Raw genomic sequence first — 20,316 nt, 5'->3', positions numbered from 1 at the left:
TTGAATTTTAACTTTTTTATTTGCAGGTTTACCACCCTTTTTTGATGTGGCAAGGCTGGCATTTATTGCCCTTCTCAAATAACTGATAGGTTTGCTGGGCCACTTCAGAGGGCAGTTAAGAAAATCCGGGCAGGCCACAAATCTGGCACGCTGATCTCCACATCTGATTTCCAGCTGTGCTTCATTTGTGCAAAGCTCTGCGCTGCGAGTGCTAAATCAGTGGTGTCCAATACTTTAGTCTCTCGCCACATGTGGACTAGACACTGTCGTTGGGCATTTGATCTCTATACTCATATGCATGTGTACTTCAACCTTTTTGTACGTTTGATGCTAAAATGGTATGACAAAAAGCAGAGTGTGCGAGTGTTTTTTGGTCATTGTGTGGGCTTTACTTCCTTGGTTATCTGCTAAAATGGTGCGTAATATGGGTGAAAACTCTGGACTTCAGCACCATGGAAACAGCAACAACATTGTATGGAGAGGGGAGCTGTTGTCATGGTCAGCTCGACCAATCAGAATTACTGTTCCAGGCCAGCAGAAGAAAGCAAGCTCGGCCGATAACGAGCAGCTCCACCAGGGCACACCGTGGCAAAGGGCAAGGAGCATCCAACTGGATGGAAAGCAGGAACGGGTCTAGTATGTCTTGTTGTGTGAGTCAACATTCTCTGCAGTCACTCTGATGAAGTCAAAGTCCCGCTCTCAACTGCTGGACAAAAACCTAGAAGCTGCACTAAGATGTTGGGTTTCTGATAAATTCATGGTAGAATTCCAAATTTTGGTGAAAGAGGAAAACTGCAAAGTTTCTCACTGGTGGTAGATGTTTGTTAAGTAAATAAACACAAGAAGTACATTTATCTGTATTGTGTGCAAGGTGTTTTTTACTAAAATTAGTGCACGTGGCTAAAAGGTTGTCACCATAGCAACACCTATGGCTAGTCAGTAATTTCTATTGAACAACACTGTGCTAAATCGTCAAATTTACCACCATATTCTCTCATCCCTACTATGAATGACCTTTTTAAAAGGGCTGCTGACTCCTGACCTTCCTGTTTCCACCTTTTCAAAGAGTATAAAATTGGTGAACAATAAGGTATTTAATTATTGCAGTTTTAGTTACATAATTCTTCTCACCTTCAGTAGGATGTGTATAGGTATTGCTCGTTTTGAACACTTGCAAGCTGACCACACTGGAAGATATAAATGTCGCACACCCCTTTCACTAGTTTCCAAGTCTGCGTCACAGCCCTGTCAACTGCTGTTGTGCAATCAAGACTCGGCGCGGTTTCTGAAAATCGAGTGCTGTAACTCTCTGATTAAAGGCAAATGGTTTGCAGCCTTGAGCTCGTATGAAAGTGGCTTATTCTTTTAGAGCATTGGTCTGATAGCTCTAAGTACGGAAGATGAGCTTTCACATTCCCAGCTGTTTGTACAGATTTCTGCAATACTGTGGTATGTGGTGTCTGGTATATTTATGCCCATCTGTGTCCCGGCAAGATTAATATTCATGGGACAGATGCACAGTGAGTTATAGTTTATCCTGTACTACTTAAATGAACTTGTGGAGCATTTGCATTGATTTGTGATAATAAAAAGCCTGATTGGCATTGTTTTTCCTTTCATTGCACATTGGTTTTAGGCTCCATTATTTCCTTTGTTTGAAACGTGCTTTTATTTTTTTCCCCCAAACAGGCAGAGATGCTTAGTGCAGCTTTCGAAGCTCAGAGAAATTTCCTGTTGATGGCCTGTAAGCACCAGCAGCCTCTGGAGGTGAGTAACTGTATGTGTAATGTGAAGACCCAAAACAATGTGCAGGAAAAGGGAGCAGCTCACCAACCCAGCCAGCAAAAATCGAGCGCATCTACATTTAAACACGTTGAATGTTTCAAGGTAGCAATGAGATTTCTGTGAAATAAATGATTGTTGAAAAGTCTAGTAATTGGAGGAAGCAAGTAGGTTTCTCTAGAGGTTTCTGAATGGAAGACTGGTGAAAAGAAAAAGACTTGCTTTTACATAGCGCCTTTCAGGATGTCCCAAAGCTCTTTGCAGCCAATTAATACTTTTTGAAGTGTAGTCACTGTTGTAATTTGAGCACAGCAACGTCCCACAAACAGCAATGTGACAATGACCAGAGAATCTGTTTTAGTGATGTTGGCTGATGGATAAATATTGGCCAGGACAGTGGGGAGGAACTCCCATGCCCTTCTTCGAAATCGTCATGGGATCTTTTACGTCCACCTGAGAGGGCAGACGGGGTCTCGGTTTAACGTCTCATCCGAAAGACGGCACCGCTGACAATGCAGCACTCCCTCGGTATTGCACTGAAGTGTGGATTATGTGCTCAAGTCTCTGGAGTGGGACTTGAACCCACAACCTTCTGACTCAGAGGCGAGAGTGCTACCACTGAACCACGTCTGTACATGAGTAGCGCCACACAGATCACAGTAGCCCCCAGGATTGATTACCTGATTGCACTGAATTCACTAATCTCGGTTACATGTCGTTTGGTAGCCATGACTCGACACAGATTTATTGCCCCTCTGTTTGAGACATCTGGTCAGAAAGTGCTTGCCTGTGTATGTGCGATTTGCCAATTGGTGGGAGCACCATAAACCAAGCTTGTTTATGTCGAGTGTTGCAGTGAGGAGTCACCATAACGCCAGCATCTATCTGCACAGGTTTGAGAGCAAAAGTTGAAAAAAATGGGTAGGTAGTTTATGAATTTGTCCTTGGAGGAGATTATTAAAATGTAGCATAGGGCCTGGAGAGGAAAAATAATGGCAGTCCATGACGCTGCTGTTAATGGTGTGAAGCAACGGACTGCAAAAGGACCATCTATTCATAACAGTTTCTCCTTATTTATTGTATCAAATACCTTCATAATTTTGAACACCTCTATCAAATCTCCCTGTAATCTTCTCTGCTCTTAGGAGAACAACCCCAGCTTCTCCAGTCTCTCTACATAACTGAAGTCCCTTATCCCTGGAACCATTCTAGTAAATCTCCTCTGCACCCTCTCTAAGGCCTTGACATCTTTCCTAAAGTGTGGTGCCCAGAATTGGACACAATACTCCAGATGAGGCCTAACCAGTTCATTTGGGTGAGCTGCTGATTTAATTTTTTTCCCTGATCCCAGTACCTTTTGATCACCTATGCCCTAGCACCATTCTCCTGATAAGTGTCGTCATTTGTCACTCTAAGGGTTGACTATGAAGCGAAAGAAAAAAAAACCCAACAGAGTTGTTCTTGTTGCTCTGCAGCTGTAAGTGACCTGGTCCTGCAGCTTTGTTCTCCAGCTGTAAGTAAAGCCTACCTGAGACGAACATTGGCCGACTTCTTCGATTACCTGCAAGTGCACAAAGTATCACTTGGTGTGCTCGACTATTATTGCTGCAGCCCAGTTTTTCAAAAATATTTTTTGTGTTCTCCTCATAAAATAAGGAGTAACAGCAGGACTATTCCTCCCATTCAGGGCCTCCGCCATAGTCCATAATACACTCCAGATGTACAAGACAAGCTTTGTGCACCACTGAAGTGTGAGTGCTAGACCAGAGACTGCTCCAAGGTGAGCTCTGTGTTTTCGAGGAGGTTAGACTCCACGTGTCGGACCCTTGCTTTGGGAGTTTTGCCAGTCCTCGTTTGGATTGTGAGATCACGGGATTGAGAGATAAGTTAGCAGTTGCTGGCTGCATTGGATCCTATACATCGTGTGCATCTCCAGCTCAGCGGTCAATCCCATGAGATTTTACTTTGAGCACCGGCATAGAAAACCAGCAAGTCCTGCAGGATACTTGCCAGCTCATGTCACTGACCTATTGCCTTGGTCTCTGCTTATCTGACTTGTCACGTCAGTTACAGTTTGCTGGTTTGCAACCTCACAAGTGTTGTTGTTTTTTCATTTTGGGGGAGAGTAAGAAAACCCTTTGTTGAAGTGCTCATTTTGCAGACAAACAATGAACGTAAGGCGTGGAACAATAAGGGGCCAATGGACCATCAAGCTCACTCCTTCCACGGGCCTGGTGCTACTCTACTCACTTATTTAATTTCCTGAGACCAAGTTCTGCATTAATACTCCTTGAACGCCAAAAACAATTAAGAAAAATTCCGTAACATTCATCTGTCCTGACATCTCCATTATTCGGCTCTGGCCAGCTCTTCTCTATGGACAATATTCCTCCACACTTTTCTGCCCCCTCCCCCTCCCAGCAGTACGGGAACTATTTCATCCTGTTAATATAGCCTCCAATCTTGTACTTGACACATGCCGAAGAATAAACTGCTGCTCATTGTTACCCTGCAGTATCTGGCAACCTTTCTTGAATTTTTTTTTTGGAAGTGAAGTACAGCCACTGAAGTACTTTTGAAGTGTAGTCACTGTTGTAATGTAGGAAACACAACAGCCAATTTGTGCACAGCAAGGTCCTTCAAACAGCAATGAGATAATGACCAAATATTGGCCAGGACACCAGGGAGAACTCCCCTGCCCTCCTTCGAAATAGTGCCATGGGATCTTTTACGTCCACCTGAGAGGGCAGACGGGGCTTCGGTTTAACGTCTCATCTGAACGACGGCAGTGCTCCCTCAGTACTGCACTGACGTGTCAGCCTAGATTATGAGCTCAAGGCTGTGGCGTGGGACTTGAATCCACAGCCTTCTGACTCGGAGTGCAACCACTGTGCCTCAGCTGACACTTCAATTATATTAAGTACTGAATCACTATTTCTCTAGGCTATGTAACACATCAAGCTTTAACTATGAAATGCTTGTTTTTTTTTTTACGCATATGTTTTTGAAATTACTGAACTCCATCTCCTAAACAGCAAAGTGACTGCTGGCTTTGACCTTCTGAATTCTAACTCCTTGACCCTGCACTTCTTGGCACCTGCTAAAGCATATGATGAGCAGCAGCAAATGACTTTGGGATCAGATGGCATTGAATAGATTTCTCTTGGGCAGCTGAGTTTGGATACAGGGTGGTGCCATTGCAGTTGTGTTGTTGGTGAAAGTTCATGTGTCAGAACATAATGCCGTCGATATTTCTAGAAACATCTTGTAATATTTTCCTTGATCGTTGGGACAAGGCAAAATTAAATCTATTGCTTCGTGGGATCCTAGATAGCACTCTTTACACTTGATTGTTCCTTACATGCCTTGGAGGGAGATTAAACCCTATACAACAGCAGTGATGCAGTAGTAAAATATACAACTGTCTTGTCCTACATTTACAACAGTGACTACACTTCAAAAATACTTCATTGGTTGTAAAGTGGTTGGGATGTCCTGAGGATGTGAAAGGCGCTACGAATGCAAGCCTTTCATTCTTTTTCTTTCTTTAACTGTAAGTCGTCTGGTGCAGATACATTGCTGAGTAACTCGTGCATGTTCACTTTGATACATGCTGACAGATCCCTTATAGAGTTAATATCACTGTATAGAAGCCTGCCTTGTTCATCCAGACCTCATGCGGAGTGGTTGGGTGGGTGACGATTGGTATTTTTTTAATTTTTGGGTATAAAAGCAAGAGTTTTTAAGTTTCCCCTCTTCTCCCCCCCCCCCCCCCCTCAATCTCCTGAATGATACCTGGGTACAGGTTCACAGGTATGGACTCCCGTCTGATGCCTTGCTCCAGTGGGCATCTTTCACATATAAACCAAAATGTTGAATGTCAGTAACTATTTGATTGTTGGAGGAAATCACATCTGAACCCAACGCTGTCCTCCTATGACCTCCATACTGGGCAGTATATTTCTATACATCTGATCAGCTCATTATCAGTTATACTTGCTCTCTGTTCCCATTGATATTGCACCATATATAGCAGACTGTGGGTTTCAGAGATTTCTACAGGAAAGACTGTCTAGTTCAGAAAGTAATAGAGTACTTGCACTCAACAGGAACTTAAATTTGGCGTAAGGTGGTAATACAGCAGCAGTCTGGAATAGAACTGAGTTTATTTTAACTGGACCAGTAAGGGTGGCACTGGGAACCCCGTTGTCAAGGGACAGAAATCAGCACCACCTCTAGGAGGGCACCACTAATAAGAAGCAGAAGAACTGAAATGTAATTTTTTCACCCAAATGTAGCCGTGGCTGCAGTAAAACGGGGCCTCGTTTTATGGGACTCGTTGCCATTGGTTACTGTTGGTGTTTGTACTTTCTCCCTTTCCCCAATTTCTCCATATTATTCACCAGATACTAGAAGATGTGCAAGAGCTACCCTGGTAACTATACTTTCTTTAGTGCTGAGGATACCCAACTTCTACTTGGCATCCCCCCCCCCCGCACCTCCATCTCGCATAGAAATTCTGTTTCGCATCTCAACCCGTGCGGAGCTGTGTGTTTGAGCAAGTGTCTTGCCATTCTGTGGGACAATGGGTTGGGTTGTTTATGCGCTATGGCACCATGATAAACCCTTTATGAACATTAGGGAAAGGTCTCTTTTTAACTCTTGAAGTATTGTACCATAGTTTTATGTTGTGTTCTGTGATGGGAAAATGCAAACACAGCTTGATGGTAAGGCAAGCCAGAATCATAGGGGGGAATGTGATTAATCGTGTGATGCGGATAAGAAACCCATGGTACAGCTTTGTTTTCAGCTTCTGCAAGAATTGAGAGGCCCCAAAAATCAAGCTACAGGTTACCCGTTCATTTTTGTGCTATTTTCATAGTGAAATTCAAAGTGCCAGAAAACCAAAAAGCTTGGACTGCAAAACTTAGCAGAAAGTTTGAATACTTATCCCTGCTAACCAGTCGAAAGGATTGAGTCAGATCTTTAATAAACTGTAATCGGAAAATTGGAGCTTATTTTGCTTTCACACTGTTGGTGTATCATTACTGTGACCAGTGATAATTTACTTTAATCAAGATGATAATCATCTTGCAGTGACATGGCTCTGAAAGCTGCAGGAGCTCGCCGGTCTAGTTGAGCAAAGAGAAGCAAAGCTGTACTAACTGAAAGAGGTGACCCCTAAATAAATATGCAGTGGTACAGTGCACTAGGAAATGGTACTGCTCATGTTTAAAGGGGCATTGCCTTAAAGTATTGACTTATAAGCACTTACTACATTTGTATGAAAATTCTTATTTTAAGAGGTGTTAACTTTTTAATTGGAGCAACACTCCCTGTTAAAATAGTGGACAAAGGAATTTGTGCACTTTAAGTGTAAATTTTTACACTTTAAGCTTTCGTGTACTAATACTGAAAAGCAAAATTTCCAGTATTTGTTCGCAAGCACACAAAATTATGTTAATTGTACTAAAGTGCATCATCACATCGTGTCACGATGAACATGGTACACACTCGTTCGGGCTTTTTTCCCTCCTCGTAAAACCAACTTAATGTACCTTTTTATTTTGTTTCTAAAGGAGGCAATGGGATAAGTTTTTGACTTTAGCACCGCTGATGCAAAGCATTGTGTGTCAGGTGTGTCAGAATTCAGCTGCGTGCCTGATTTTTGTGGGCCCGCCTTTTTCCATCTATTTAATGCCTCTGTTACTGTTGCTTGATGTGTGGGAGACCACTTCACTAGACATACACCTAATGACCTCGGATGCTGCCGTTTGTTAACAATGACTTGCATTTTAATGGCACCTCTAACATGAAAAACGTTACAAGACACTTTGCAGAGGTAGAATCAGAAATAAGTGGACTCTGAGCCAAAGCTTGGTCAAAGAATGGGTTTTAAGGAGGGTCTTAAAAGAAGGGGCTTAGGGAAGGAATTCCAGAATGTGGGGGATAGTTGCCAATTATGGGGTGAAGGAAGGGGGGATGCACAAAAGGCCAGAATTGGAGGAACAAAGTTTGGGGAGGGTTGTTAGGCTGGAGGTGATTACAGAGATAGGAAGGGGCAAGGCCATGAAGAAATTTAAATACAAGGATGAAAATTTTAAATTGGTGGCTTAGGGGGACTGGAAGCCAATGTTAGTCAGCAAGGACAGGAGTGATTGGTGAGCGGGACTTGGTACGGGATAGGATATGGGCAGCATAGAATAGAATCATAGAAAATTTACAGCACAGAAGGAGGCCATTTGGCCCATCGTGTCTGCGCCGGCTGAAAATGAGCCACCCAGCCTAATCCCCCTTTCCAGCACATGGTCCGTAGCCTTGTAGGTCACAGCACTTCAAGTGAACATCCAGGTACTTTTTAAATGAGTTGAGGGTTTCTGCCTCTACCACCCCTTCATGCAGAGAGTTCCAGATCCCTACCACCCTCTGGGTGAAAAAACTTTTCCTCAGCTCCCCTCTAATCCTTCTATACCAATTACTTTAAATCTATGCCCCCTAGTTATTGACCTCTCTGCTAAGGGAAATAGGCCCTCCCTATCCATTCTATCTAGGCCCTTCATAATTTTGTACACCTCAATTACATCACCCCTCAGCCTCCTCTGTTCCAAAGAGAGCAACCCCAGTCTATCCAATCTTTCCTCATAGCTAAAATTCTCCAGTCCTGGCAACATCCTCGTAAATCTCCTCTGTACCCTCTCTAGTGCAATTACATCCTTCCTGTAATGTAGTGATCAGAACTGTACGCAGTACTCAAGCTGTGGCCTAACCAGTGTATTATACAGTTCCAGCATAACCTTATATTCTGTGCCTCTGATAATAAAGGAAAGTATCCTGTATGCCTCCTTAACCACTTTATCGACCTGTCCTGCTACCTTCAGGGATCTGTGGACATGCACTCCAAGGTACCTCACTTCCTCTACAACTTTCAGTATCCTCTTGTTTATTGTGTACTCCCTTGCCTTGTTTGCCCTCCCCAAATGCATTACCTTACACTTCTCCAGATTGAATTCCATTTGCCACTTTTCTGCCCACCTGACCAGTCCATTGATATCTTCCTGCAGTCTACAGCTTTCCTCCTCACTATCAACTACACTGCAATTTTTGTATCTTCTGCAAACTTCTTAATCATGCCCGCTACACTTAAGTCTAAATCATTAACATAGATCACAAAAAGCAAGGGACCTAGTACTGGTCCTAGCAGGGCCCTGCGGAACCCCACTGGAAACAGCCTTCCAGTCATAAAAACACCCGTCGACTATTACCCTTTGCTTCCTGCCACTGAGCCAATTTTGGATCCAACTTGCCGCTCTCCCTTGGATCCGATGGGCTTGTACTTTTTTGACTAGTCTGTCATGTCGGACTTTGTCAAAAGCCTTGCTAAATCCATGTAGACTACATCAAATGCACTACCCTCATCGACCCTCCTTGTTAACGCCTCAAAAAATTCAATCAAGTTAGTCAGACACAGCCGTTCCTTAACAAATGTCCTTGATTACTCCGTGCCTTTCTAAGTGACGGTTTATCCTGTCCCTCAGAATTGATTCCAATAATTTGCTCACCACCAAGGTTAGACTGACTGGCCTGTAATTACTCGGTCCATCCCTCGCTCCCTTTTTAAACGTTAGCAGTCCTCCAATCCTCCTGCACTTGTATCCAGAGAGGATTGGAAAATGATGGTCAGAGCTTCTGTTATTTCCTCCCTTTTAACAGCCTGGGATATATTTCATCCGGCCCTGGTGATTTATCTACTTTCACAGATGCTAATCCCCTTAATACTTTCTCTCTCACTAAGTTTATCTCATCCAATATTTCACACTCGTCCTCAACTACAATGTCTGCATCGTCCCTCTCTTTTGTGAAGACAGATGCAAAGTATTCATTAAGAACCATACCATACTTACCTCCAAACATAGGTTACCTTTTTTGGTCTCTGGAGGAGAAAAGTTTAACAGAAATCTCTCGTTGTATTTATCCCTGTTCCTTGTGTTTCTGGTGCAGCAGCCCCCTTTCCGCAGTACATTAACCCACTGGTAACATTAGTTGTAATGTTAAGATGTGACTAATGTTGATTAGTTGGATTAATCTGCCAAGCAGGGTTGTAGAGACAGGAGCATTAGATGTTCAGAATGCAGTTGAATGGAATAATGGGAAATTACGAGAGGGATGAGCAACATATGCCCGAATGACCTTTTCAGATCCATGACTCTTGTGTTAAACAAAACTCCACTTAATGGATGTGTGATCGCAGTACTTCAGTAGGTATTTTGAGAGGACTACTTAAATTAAGTTTTTATGATAATATCACATCACTTCTTCATGAGTCATGTTAACAAAAAGTAAAATTTTGAATTAAAGGTACTAACAAGTGTGTTACATTGGCAACATAATATAAACCTTATCTGACTGGTATTAGAAACTTTACACAACTCCTGCACAATATCATCTAATAGTCAATCCCTTAGTTTCAATGATCCGACTTCCTTGCTTTTCCGTATCGTAAATTTTTCTGGGAAAAATTAAGTTTTTAGCATCATTGTTGCAGTGCCCCAAACTTCTGCGTTTTTATCAGTTGGAAGGATCTCACTTGGGATTTATGTGAACTTGATTGACTGGAAGCACTCTCATCTCTGAATCTGAAGATTGTGGATTCAAGCCCCACTCCAGAGACTTGAGCACAAAATCTAGGCCGACACTCCAGTACAGTGCTAAAGGAGTGTTGTACTGTCGCAGGTGCCGTCTTTCAGATGAGGCGATAAACCGAGGCTGCGTCTTCCTGTCAAGGTGGATGTAAAAGATCCCATGGCACTATTTGAAGAGGAGCAGGGAAGTTCCCCCAATGTCCTGGCCAGTATTTATCCCTTAACTAACATTACTTTTTAAAAAAAATAACAGATTATCTGGTCATTTACGTCATTACTGTTTATGGGACCTTTCTGTGCAAAAATTGGCTGCCGCGTTTCCCTACATTACAACAGTGACTACACTTCAAAAGTACTTCATTGACCTTGGGACATCCTGAGGTTGTGAAAGGCGCTGCGTAAATGCAACTTTGTTTGGTCTTTAAGTTCAACCCTTCCTCTAAAACGTCCTGTGGTCGCCGACAGCAACACCATGAATGTGATTGTCAGGATTTCATCCATTCAGTATTTATGAAAACACTTTCTTACCCAGTAATTTTGTTTTCCATATTCCTTGTAGGTGATTGTTTCCCCTCCTCCCCCCACCCTACAGTCACTTGAACATGGTTTAGTTAAGAACCATGACTGTCATAAGATTCCTTCTTCTCCCCTCTCCTTTCCAAATAAAAACCACACAATATAAAACTGATGATTTACTTTGCTAGAGCAGAGATCTGAACACTGCCCTTCCTCCGACAATGCCGAGCTCTAAAGGCTTGATGGGGCTGGACAGTTTTTTTGGCTCTACAGTAAATAGTGTAGATGGGAGCAGGAAGTTGCAAAGGGACATTGATAGATTGAGTGAGTGCGCAAAACTGTGGCAGATGGAGCTCGGTGTGGGAAAGTGTGAGGTCATCCATTTTGGACCTAAGAAAGATAGATCAGAGTATTTTCTAAATGGTGAGAAGCTAGGAACTGTGGATGAGCAGAGAGATTTAAGGGTCCAAGTACAGAAATCGCTAAAAGCTCGTGGACAGGTACAAAAAATAATTAAAAAGGCTCATGGAATGTTGGCCTTTATCTCAGGAGGGCTGGAAAACAAAGGGGTGGAAGTTATGTTACAGCTGTACAGAGCTCTGGTTAGACCCCATCTGGAGATACTGCATTCAGTTCAGGACACCGCACCTTAGAAAGGATATCTTGGCATTGGAAAGAGTACAAATTCACCAGAATGATTAAATTATGAGGACAGGTTGCAAAGACTAGGCTTGTATTCCATTGAATATAGAAGATTAAGGGGTAATTTAATTGAGGTGTTTAAGATGATTAAAGAATTTGATAGAGTAGATAGAGAGAAACTATTTCCTCTGGTGAGGAGTCCAGAACAAGGGGACATAACCTTAAAATTAGAGCTAGGCCGTTCAGGGGTGATGTCAGGAAGCACTTCTTCACACAAAGGGGAGTGGAAATCTGGTACTCTCGTCCGCCAATAAGCTGCTGAGGCTGGGGGTCAGTTGAAAATTTCAAAACTGAGATTGATAGATTTTTGTTAGGTAAGGGTATTAATGGGTAGATGGAGTTAAGATACAGATCAGCCATGATATAATTGAAAGGTGGAACAGGCTCAAGGGGCTGAATGGCCGACTCCTGTTCGTATGTTCCTACTTTTGTGTCAGTTGCACCACTATGTGTTGCGCGCTCTGTGTCTTTTTCTCCCTCGCTGTCTGTGCGTGCGACCCCCTACCTCGCCCACCTGCTCTCTTTCTCTTTGCCTCTCTCTCTTTCGCTGTGTCTGCCTCTCTCTCCCTTTCGCTATGTCTGCCTCTCTCTTCCTCTGTGCCTCTCTTTCGCTGTGTCTGCCTCTCTCTCTCGCCGTGTCTGCCTCTCTCTCTCGCCGTGTCTGCCTCTCTCTCTCGCCGTGTCTGCCTCTCTCTCTCGCCGTGTCTGCCTCTCTCTCTCGCCGTGTCTGCCTCTCTCTCTCTCGCCGTGTCTGCCTCTCTCTCTCGCCGTGTCTGCCTCTCTCTCTCGCCGTGTCTGCCTCTCTCTCGCCGTGTCTGCCTCTCTCTCTCGCCGTGTCTGCCTCTCTCTCTCGCCGTGTCTGCCTCTCTCTCTCGCCGTGTCTGCCTCTCTCTCTCGCCGTGTCTGCCTCTCTCTCTCGCCGTGTCTGCCTCTCTCTCTCGCCGTGTCTGCCTCTCCCTCTCGCCGTGTCTGCCTCTCTCCCTCTCGCCGTGTCTGCCTCTCTCTCTCGCCGTGTCTGCCTCTCTCTCTCGCCGTGTCTGCCTCTCTCTCTCGCCGTGTCTGCCTCTCTCTCTCGCCGTGTCTGCCTCTCTCTCTCGCCGTGTCTGCCCCTCTCTCTCTCGCCGTGTCTGCCTCTCTCTCTCTCGCCGTGTCTGCCTCTCTCTCTCGCCGTGTCTGCCTCTCTCTCTCGCCGTGTCTGCCTCTCTCTCTCGCCGTGTCTGCCTCTCTCTCTCGCCGTGTCTGCCTCTCTCTCTCGCCGTGTCTGCCTCTCTCTCTCGCCGTGTCTGCCTCTCTCTCTCGCCGTGTCTGCCTCTCTCTCTCGCCGTGTCTGCCTCTCTCTCTCGCCGTGTCTGCCTCTCTCTCTCGCCGTGTCTGCCTCTCTCTCTCGCCGTGTCTGCCTCTCTCTCTCGCCGTGTCTGCCTCTCTCTCTCGCCGTGTCTGCCTCTCTCTCTCGCCGTGTCTGCCTCTCTCTCTCGCCGTGTCTGCCTCTCTCTCTCGCCGTGTCTGCCTCTCTCTCTCGCCGTGTCTGCCTCTCTCTCTCGCCGTGTCTGCCTCTCTCTCTCGCCGTGTCTGCCTCTCTCTCTCGCCGTGTCTGCCTCTCTCTCTCGCCGTGTCTGCCCCCCTCTCTCTCGCCGTGTCTGCCTCTCTCTCTCGCCGTGTCTGCCTCTCTCTCTCGCCGTGTCTGCCTCTCTCTCTCTCGCCGTGTCTGCCTCTCTCTCTCGCCGTGTCTGCCTCTCTCTCTCTCGCCGTGTCTGCCTCTCTCTCTCGCCGTGTCTGCCTCTCTCTCTCTCGCCGTGTCTGCCTCTCTCTCTCGCCGTGTCTGCCTCTCTCTCTCACGCCGTGTCTGCCCCCCTCTCTCTCGCCGTGTCTGCCTCTCTCTCTCGCCGTGTCTGCCTCTCTCTCTCGCCGTGTCTGCCTCTCTCTCTCGCCGTGTCTGCCTCTCTCTCTCGCCGTGTCTGCCTCTCTCTCTCGCCGTGTCTGCCTCTCTCTCTCGCCGTGTCTGCCTCTCTCTCTCGCCGTGTCTGCCTCTCTCTCTCGCCGTGTCTGCCCCTCACTCTCGCCGTGTCTGCCTCTCTCTCTCTCGCCGTGTCTGCCCCTCTCTCTCTCGCCGTGTCTGCCCCTCTCTCTCGCCGTGCCTCTCTGCCCCCCTCTCTCTCGCCGTGCCTCTCTGCCCCCCTCTCTCTCGCCGTGCCTCTCTGCCCCCCTCTCTCTCGCCGTGCCTCTCTGCCCCCCTCTCTCTCGCCGTGCCTCTCTGCCCCTCACTCTCGCCGTCTCTGCCCCTCTCTCTCGCCGTCTCTGCCCCTCTCTCTCGCCGTCTCTGCCCCTCTCTCTCGCCGTCTCTGCCCCTCTCTCTCGCCGTGTCTGCCTCTCTCTCTCGCCGTGTCTGCCCCTCTCTCTCGCCGTGCCTCTCTGCCCCCCTCTCTCTCGCCGTGCCTCTCTGCCCCTCTCTCTCGCCGTGTCTCTCTGCCCCCCTCTCTCTCGCCGTGTCTGCCCCTCACTCTCGCCGTCTCTGCCCCTCACTCTCGCCGTCTCTGCCCCTCTCTCTCGCCGTGTCTGCCCCTCTCTCTCGCCGTGCCTCTCTGCCCCTCTCTCTCGCCGTGCCTCTCTGCCCCTCTCTCTCGCCGTGCCTCTCTGCCCCTCTCTCTCGCCGTGCCTCTCTGCCCCTCTCTCGCCGTGCCTCTCTGCCCCTCTCTCTCGCCGTGCCTCTCTGCCCCTCTCTCTCGCCGTGTCTGCCCCTCTCTCTCGCCGTGCCTCTCTGCCCCTCTCTCTCGCCGTGTCTGCCCCTCTCTGTGCGTGTGTGTCTGTGCGTGTGTGTCTGTGCGTGTGTGTCTGTGCGTGTGTGTCTGTGCGTGTGTGTCTGTGCGTGTGTGTCTGTGCGTGTGTCTCTGTGCGTGTGTGTGTGTCTGTGTCTCTGTGTGTGTGTGTCTCTGTGTGTGTGTCTCTGTGTGTGTGTCTCTGTGTGTGTGTCTCTGTGTGTGTGTCTCTGTGTGTGTGTCTCTGTGTGTGTGTCTCTGTGTGTGTGTCTCTGTGTGTGTGTCTGTGTGTCTGTGTCTGTGTCTCTGTGTGTCTCTGTGCGTGTGTGTGTGTGTCTCTGTGTGTCTCTGTGCGTGTGTGTGTCTCTGTGCGTGTGTGTGTGTGTCTGTGCGTGTGTGTGTCTCTGTGTGTCTCTGTGTGTGTCTGTGTGTCTCTGTGTGTGTCTGTGTGTCTCTGTGCGTGTGTGTGTGTGTCTCTGTGTGTCTCTGTGCGTGTGTGTGTCTCTGTGCGTGTGTGTCTCTGTGCGTGTGTGTGTCTCTGTGCGTGTGTCTCTGTGTGTGTCTGTGTGTCTCTGTGCGTGTGTGTGTCTCTGTGCGTGTGTGTGTCTCTGTGCGTGTGTGTCTCTGTGCGTGTGTCTCTGTGCGTGTGCCTCTGTGCGTGTGCCTCTGTGCGTGTGCCTCTGTGCGTGTGCCTCTGTGCGTGTGCGTCTGTGCGTGTGCGTCTGTGCGTGTGCCTCTGTGCGTGTGTCTCTGTGCGTGTGTCTCTGTGCGTGTGTCTCTGTGCGTGTGTCTCTGTGCGTGTGTCTCTGTGCGTGTGTGTCTTTGTGCGTGTGTGTCTTTGTGCGTGTGTGTCTTTGTGTCTCTGTGTGAGTGTGCGTCTGCGCGTGTGCGTCTGCGCGTGTGCGTCTGCGCGTGTGCGTCTGCGCGTGTGCGTCTGCGCGTGTGCGTCTCTGAGTGTGCGTCTCTGAGTGTGCGTCTCTGAGTGTGTCTCTGCGCGTGTGTCTGCGCGTGTGTCTGCGCGTGTGTCTGCGCGTGTGTCTGCGCGCGTGTGTCTGCGCGCGTGTGTCTGCGCGCGTGTGTCTGCGCGCGTGTGTCTGCGCGCGTGTCTCTGCGTGTGTGTGTCTCTGCGTGTGTGTGTCTCTGCGTGTGTGTGTCTCTCTGTGTGTCTCTGTGCGTGTGTGTGTCTCTGTGCGTGTGTGTGTCTCTGTGCGTGTGTGTGTCTCTGTGCGTGTGTGTGTCTCTGTGCGTGTGTGTGTCTCTGTGCGTGTGTGTGTCTCTGTGCGTGTGTGTGTCTTTGTGTGTGTGTGTCTTTGTGTGTGTGTGTGTCTTCCTGTGTGTGTGTCTTTGTGTGTGTGTGTGTGTCTTCCTGTGTGTGTGTCTTTCTCTGTGTCTGTCTTTCTGTGTGTGTGTCTTTCTGTGTGCGTGTCTTTCTGTGTGCGTGTCTTTCTGTGTGCGTGTCTTTCTGTGTGCGTGTCTTTCTGTGTGCGTGTCTTTCTGTGTGCGTGTCTTTCTGTGTGCGTGTCTTTCTGTGTGCGTGTCTTTCTGTGTGCGTGTCTTTCTGTGTGCGTGTCTTTCTGTGTGCGTGTCTTTCTCTGTGTGCGTGTCTTTCTCTGTGTGTGTGTGTCTTTCTGTGTGTGTGTGTGTGTGTCTTTCTGTGTGTGTGTGTGTGTCTTTCTGTGTGTGTGTGTGTGTGTCTTTCTGTGTGTGTGTGTGTCTTTCTGTGTGTGTGTGTGTCTTTCTGTGTGTGTGTGTCTTTCTGTGTGTGTGTGTGTGTGTGTGTGTGTGTCTGGTGTGTGTGTGTCTGGTGTGTGTGTGTCTGGTGTGTGTGTGTCTGGTGTGTGTGTGTCTGGTGTGTGTGTGTCTGGTGTGTGTGTGTCTGGTGTGTGTGTGTCTGGTGTGTGTGTGTCTGGTGTGTGTGTGTCTGGTGTGTGTGTGTCTGGTGTGTGTGTGTCTGGTGTGTGTGTCTTTCTGTGTGTGTCTTTCTGTGTGTGTGTGCGTGTGTGTCTGCGTGTGTGTCTGCGTGTGTCTGCGTGTGTCTCTGCGTGTGTGTCTCTGCGTGTGTGTCTGTGCGTGTGTGTCTGTGCGTGTGTGTCTGTGCGTGTGTCTCTGTGCGTGTGTCTCTGTGCGTGTGCCTTTGTGCGTGTGCCTTTGTGCGTGTGCCTTTGTGTGTGTGTGTCTTTGTGTGTGTGTGTCTTTGTGTGTGTGTGTCTTTGTGTCTCTGTGTGAGTGTGTCTCTGTGTGAGTGTGTCTCTGTGTGAGTGTGTCTCTGTGTGAGTGTGTCTCTGTGTGAGTGTGTCTCTGTGTGAGTGTGTGTCTGCGCCTGTGTGTCTGCGCCTGTGTGTCTGCGCCTGTGTGTCTGCGCCTGTGTGTCTGCGCCTGTGTGTCTGCGCCTGTGTGTCTGCGCCTGTGTGTCTGCGCCTGTGTGTCTGCGCCTGTGTGTCTCTGCGTGTGTGTCTCTGCGCGCGTGTGTCTCTGCGCGCGTGTGTCTGCGCGCGTGTGTCTGCGCGCGTGTGTCTGCGCGCGTGTGTCTGCGCGCGTGTGTCTGCGCGCGTGTGTCTGCGCGCGTGTGTCTGCGCGCGTGTGTCTGCGCGCGTGTGTCTGCGCGTGTCTGTGCGCGTGTGTCTGTGCGCGTGTCTCTGCGCGCGTGTCTCTGCGTGTGTGTGTCTCTGCGTGTGTGTGTCTCTGTGCGTGTGTGTGTCTCTGTGCGTGTGTGTGTCTCTGTGCGTGTGTGTGTCTCTGTGCGTGTGTGTGTCTCTGTGCGTGTGTCTGTCTCTGTGTCTTTGTGTGTGTGTGTCTTTCTGTGTGTGTGTCTTTCTGTGTGTGTGTCTTTCTGTGTGTGTGTCTTTCTGTGTGTGTGTGTCTTTCTGTGTGTGTGTCTTTCTGTGTGTGTGTCTTTCTGTGTGTGTGTGTCTTTCTGTGTGTGTGTGTCTTTCTGTGTGCGTGTCTTTCTGTGTGCGTGTCTTTCTGTGTGCGTGTCTTTCTGTGTGCGTGTCTTTCTGTGTGCGTGTCTTTCTGTGTGCGTGTCTTTCTGTGTGCGTGTCTTTCTGTGTGTGTGTGTCTTTCTGTGTGTGTGTGTGTGTGTGTGTGTGTGTGTCTGGTGTGTGTGTGTCTGGTGTGTGTGTGTCTGGTGTGTGTGTGTCTGGTGTGTGTGTGTCTGGTGTGTGTGTGTCTGGTGTGTGTGTGTCTGGTGTGTGTGTGTCTGGTGTGTGTGTGTCTGGTGTGTGTGTGTCTGGTGTGTGTGTGTCTGGTGTGTGTGTGTCTGGTGTGTGTGTGTCTGGTGTGTGTGTGTCTGGTGTGTGTGTCTTTCTGTGTGTGTCTTTCTGTGTGTGTGTGCGTGTGTGTCTGCGTGTGTCAGTGCGTGTGTCTGCGTGTGTCTCTGCGTGTGTGTCTCTGCGTGTGTGTCTGTGCGTGTGTGTCTGTGCGTGTGTGTCTGTGCGTGTGTCTCTGTGCGTGTGTCTCTGTGCGTGTGTCTCTGTGCGTGTGCCTTTGTGCGTGTGCCTTTGTGCGTGTGTGTCTTTGTGTGTGTGTGTCTTTGTGTGTGTGTGTCTTTGTGTGTGTGTGTCTTTGTGTGTGTGTGTCTTTGTGTCTCTGTGTGAGTGTGTCTCTGTGTGAGTGTGTCTCTGTGTGAGTGTGTCTCTGTGTGAGTGTGTCTCTGTGTGAGTGTGTCTCTGTGTGAGTGTGTGTCTGCGCCTGTGTGTCTGCGCCTGTGTGTCTGCGCCTGTGTGTCTGCGCCTGTGTGTCTGCGCCTGTGTGTCTGCGCCTGTGTGTCTGCGCCTGTGTGTCTCTGCGTGTGTGTCTCTGCGCGCGTGTGTCTCTGCGCGCGTGTGTCTGCGCGCGTGTGTCTGCGCGCGTGTGTCTGCGCGCGTGTGTCTGCGCGCGTGTGTCTGCGCGCGTGTGTCTGCGCGCGTGTGTCTGCGCGTGTCTGTGCGCGTGTCTGTGCGCGTGTCTCTGCGCGTGTGTCTCTGCGTGTGTGTGTCTCTGCGTGTGTGTGTCTCTGTGCGTGTGTGTGTCTCTGTGCGTGTGTGTGTCTCTGTGCGTGTGTGTGTCTCTGTGCGTGTGTGTGTCTCTGTGCGTGTGTCTGTCTCTGTGTCTTTGTGTGTGTGTGTCTTTCTGTGTGTGTGTCTTTCTGTGTGTGTGTCTTTCTGTGTGTGTGTGTCTTTCTGTGTGTGTGTCTTTCTGTGTGCGTGTCTTTCTGTGTGTGTGTGTCTTTCTGTGTGCGTGTCTTTCTGTGTGCGTGTCTTTCTGTGTGCGTGTCTTTCTGTGTGCGTGTCTTTCTGTGTGCGTGTCTTTCTGTGTGCGTGTCTTTCTGTGTGCGTGTCTTTCTGTGTGCGTGTCTTTCTGTGTGCGTGTCTTTCTGTGTGCGTGTCTTTCTGTGTGCGTGTCTTTCTGTGTGCGTGTCTTTCTGTGTGCGTGTCTTTCTGTGTGCGTGTCTTTCTGTGTGCGTGTCTTTCTGTGTGCGTGTCTTTCTGTGTGCGTGTCTTTCTGTGTGCGTGTCTTTCTGTGTGCGTGTCTTTCTGTGTGCGTGTCTTTCTGTGTGCGTGTCTTTCTGTGTGCGTGTCTTTCTGTGTGCGTGTCTTTCTGTGTGCGTGTCTTTCTGTGTGCGTGTCTTTCTGTACGTGTGTGTCTTTGCGTGTGTGTCTTTCTGTGTGTGTGTGTCTTTCTCTGTGTGTGTGTGTCCTTCTGTGTCTCTGTCTTTCTGTGTGCGTGTCCTTCTGTGTGCGTGTCTTTCTGTGTGCGTGTCTTTCTGTGTGCGTGTCTTTCTGTGTGCGTGTCTTTCTGTGTGCGTGTCTTTCTGTGTGCGTGTCTTTCTGTGTGCGTGTCTTTCTGTGTGCGTGTCTTTCTGTGTGCGTGTCTTTCTGTGTGCGTGTCTTTCTGTGTGCGTGTCTTTCTGTGTGCGTGTCTTTCTGTGTGCGTGTCTTTCTGTGTGCGTGTCTTTCTGTGTGCGTGTCTTTCTGTGTGCGTGTCTTTCTGTGTGCGTGTCTTTCTGTGTGTGTGTGTCTTTCTGCGTGTGTGTGTCTTTCTGCGTGTGTGTCTCTGCGTGTGTGTGTCTCTGCGTGTGTGTGTCTCTGCGTGTGTGTGTCTCTGCGTGTGTGTGTCTGTGCGTGTCTCTGTGTGCGTGTCTCTGTGTGCGTGTCTCTGTGTGCGTGTCTCTGTGTGCGTGTCTCTGTGTGCGTGTCTCTGTGTGCGTGTCTCTGTGTGTGTGTGTGTGTGTCTCTGTGTCTCTGTGCGTGTGTGTGTCTCTGCGTGTGTGTGTCTCTGTGCGTGTGTGTGTCTCTGTGCGTGTGTCTGTCTCTGTGCGTGTGTCTGTCTCTGTGTGTGTGTGTCCTTCTGTGTCTCTGTGTGTGTGTGTCTTTCTGTGTGCGTGTCTTTCTGTGTGCGTGTCTTTCTGTGTGCGTGTCTCTGTGTGTGTGTGTCTTTCTGTGTGCGTGTCTTTCTGTGTGCGTGTCTTTCTGTGTGCGTGTCTTTCTGTGTGCGTGTCTCTGTGTGTGTGTGTCTTTCTCTGTGTGTGTGTCTTTCTGTGTGTGTGTGTGTCTTTCTGTGTGTGTGCGTGTCTTTCTGTGTGCGTGTCTTTCTGTGTGCGTGTCTTTCTGTGTGCGTGTCTTTCTGTGTGCGTGTCTTTCTGTGTGCGTGTCTTTCTGTGTGCGTGTCTTTCTGTGTGCGTGTCTTTCTGTGTGCGTGTCTTTCTGTGTGCGTGTCTTTCTGTGTGCGTGTCTTTGTGTGCGTGTCTTTCTGTGTGCGTGTCTTTCTGTGTGCGTGTGTTTCTGTGCGCGTGTGTCTTTCAGTACGCGTGTGTCTTTCAGTACGCGTGTGTCTTTCTCTGCGTGTGTGTGTGTCTTTCTCTGTGTGTGTGTGTGTCTTTCTCTGTGTGTGTGTGTCTGTGCGTGTGTGTCTGTGCGTGTGTGTCTGTGCGTGTGTGTCTGTGC

General features: G+C 48.5%; 2 protein-coding genes across 2 annotated transcripts in view; both read left to right on the top strand.

Annotated features, from left to right (window-relative positions):
- The window catches only part of cap2 (cyclase associated actin cytoskeleton regulatory protein 2), a 306,535-nt gene that overhangs the window by 75,173 nt on the left and 211,046 nt on the right, over positions 1–20,316 (top strand). The window contains exon 4 of the mRNA XM_068001661.1: positions 1,690–1,767. Within this exon, the coding sequence (XP_067857762.1) occupies positions 1,690–1,767 (78 nt within the window). The remainder of the gene's footprint in view (positions 1–1,689; positions 1,768–20,316) is intronic.
- LOC137333159 (uncharacterized) lies at positions 14,457–16,157 on the top strand (the record flags this gene model as incomplete). Its single annotated transcript, XM_067997347.1, has 3 exons — positions 14,457–14,964; positions 15,505–15,784; positions 15,959–16,157. Coding segments are annotated over 3 exons (987 nt in total), but the record flags the coding sequence as incomplete, so codon positions are not given.

This window comes from Heptranchias perlo, chromosome 2 (assembly GCF_035084215.1).
Source record: "Heptranchias perlo isolate sHepPer1 chromosome 2, sHepPer1.hap1, whole genome shotgun sequence".
Classification (NCBI taxonomy): Eukaryota; Metazoa; Chordata; class Chondrichthyes; order Hexanchiformes; family Hexanchidae; genus Heptranchias; species Heptranchias perlo.
This window is presented reverse-complemented; position numbering and strand designations above follow the sequence as displayed.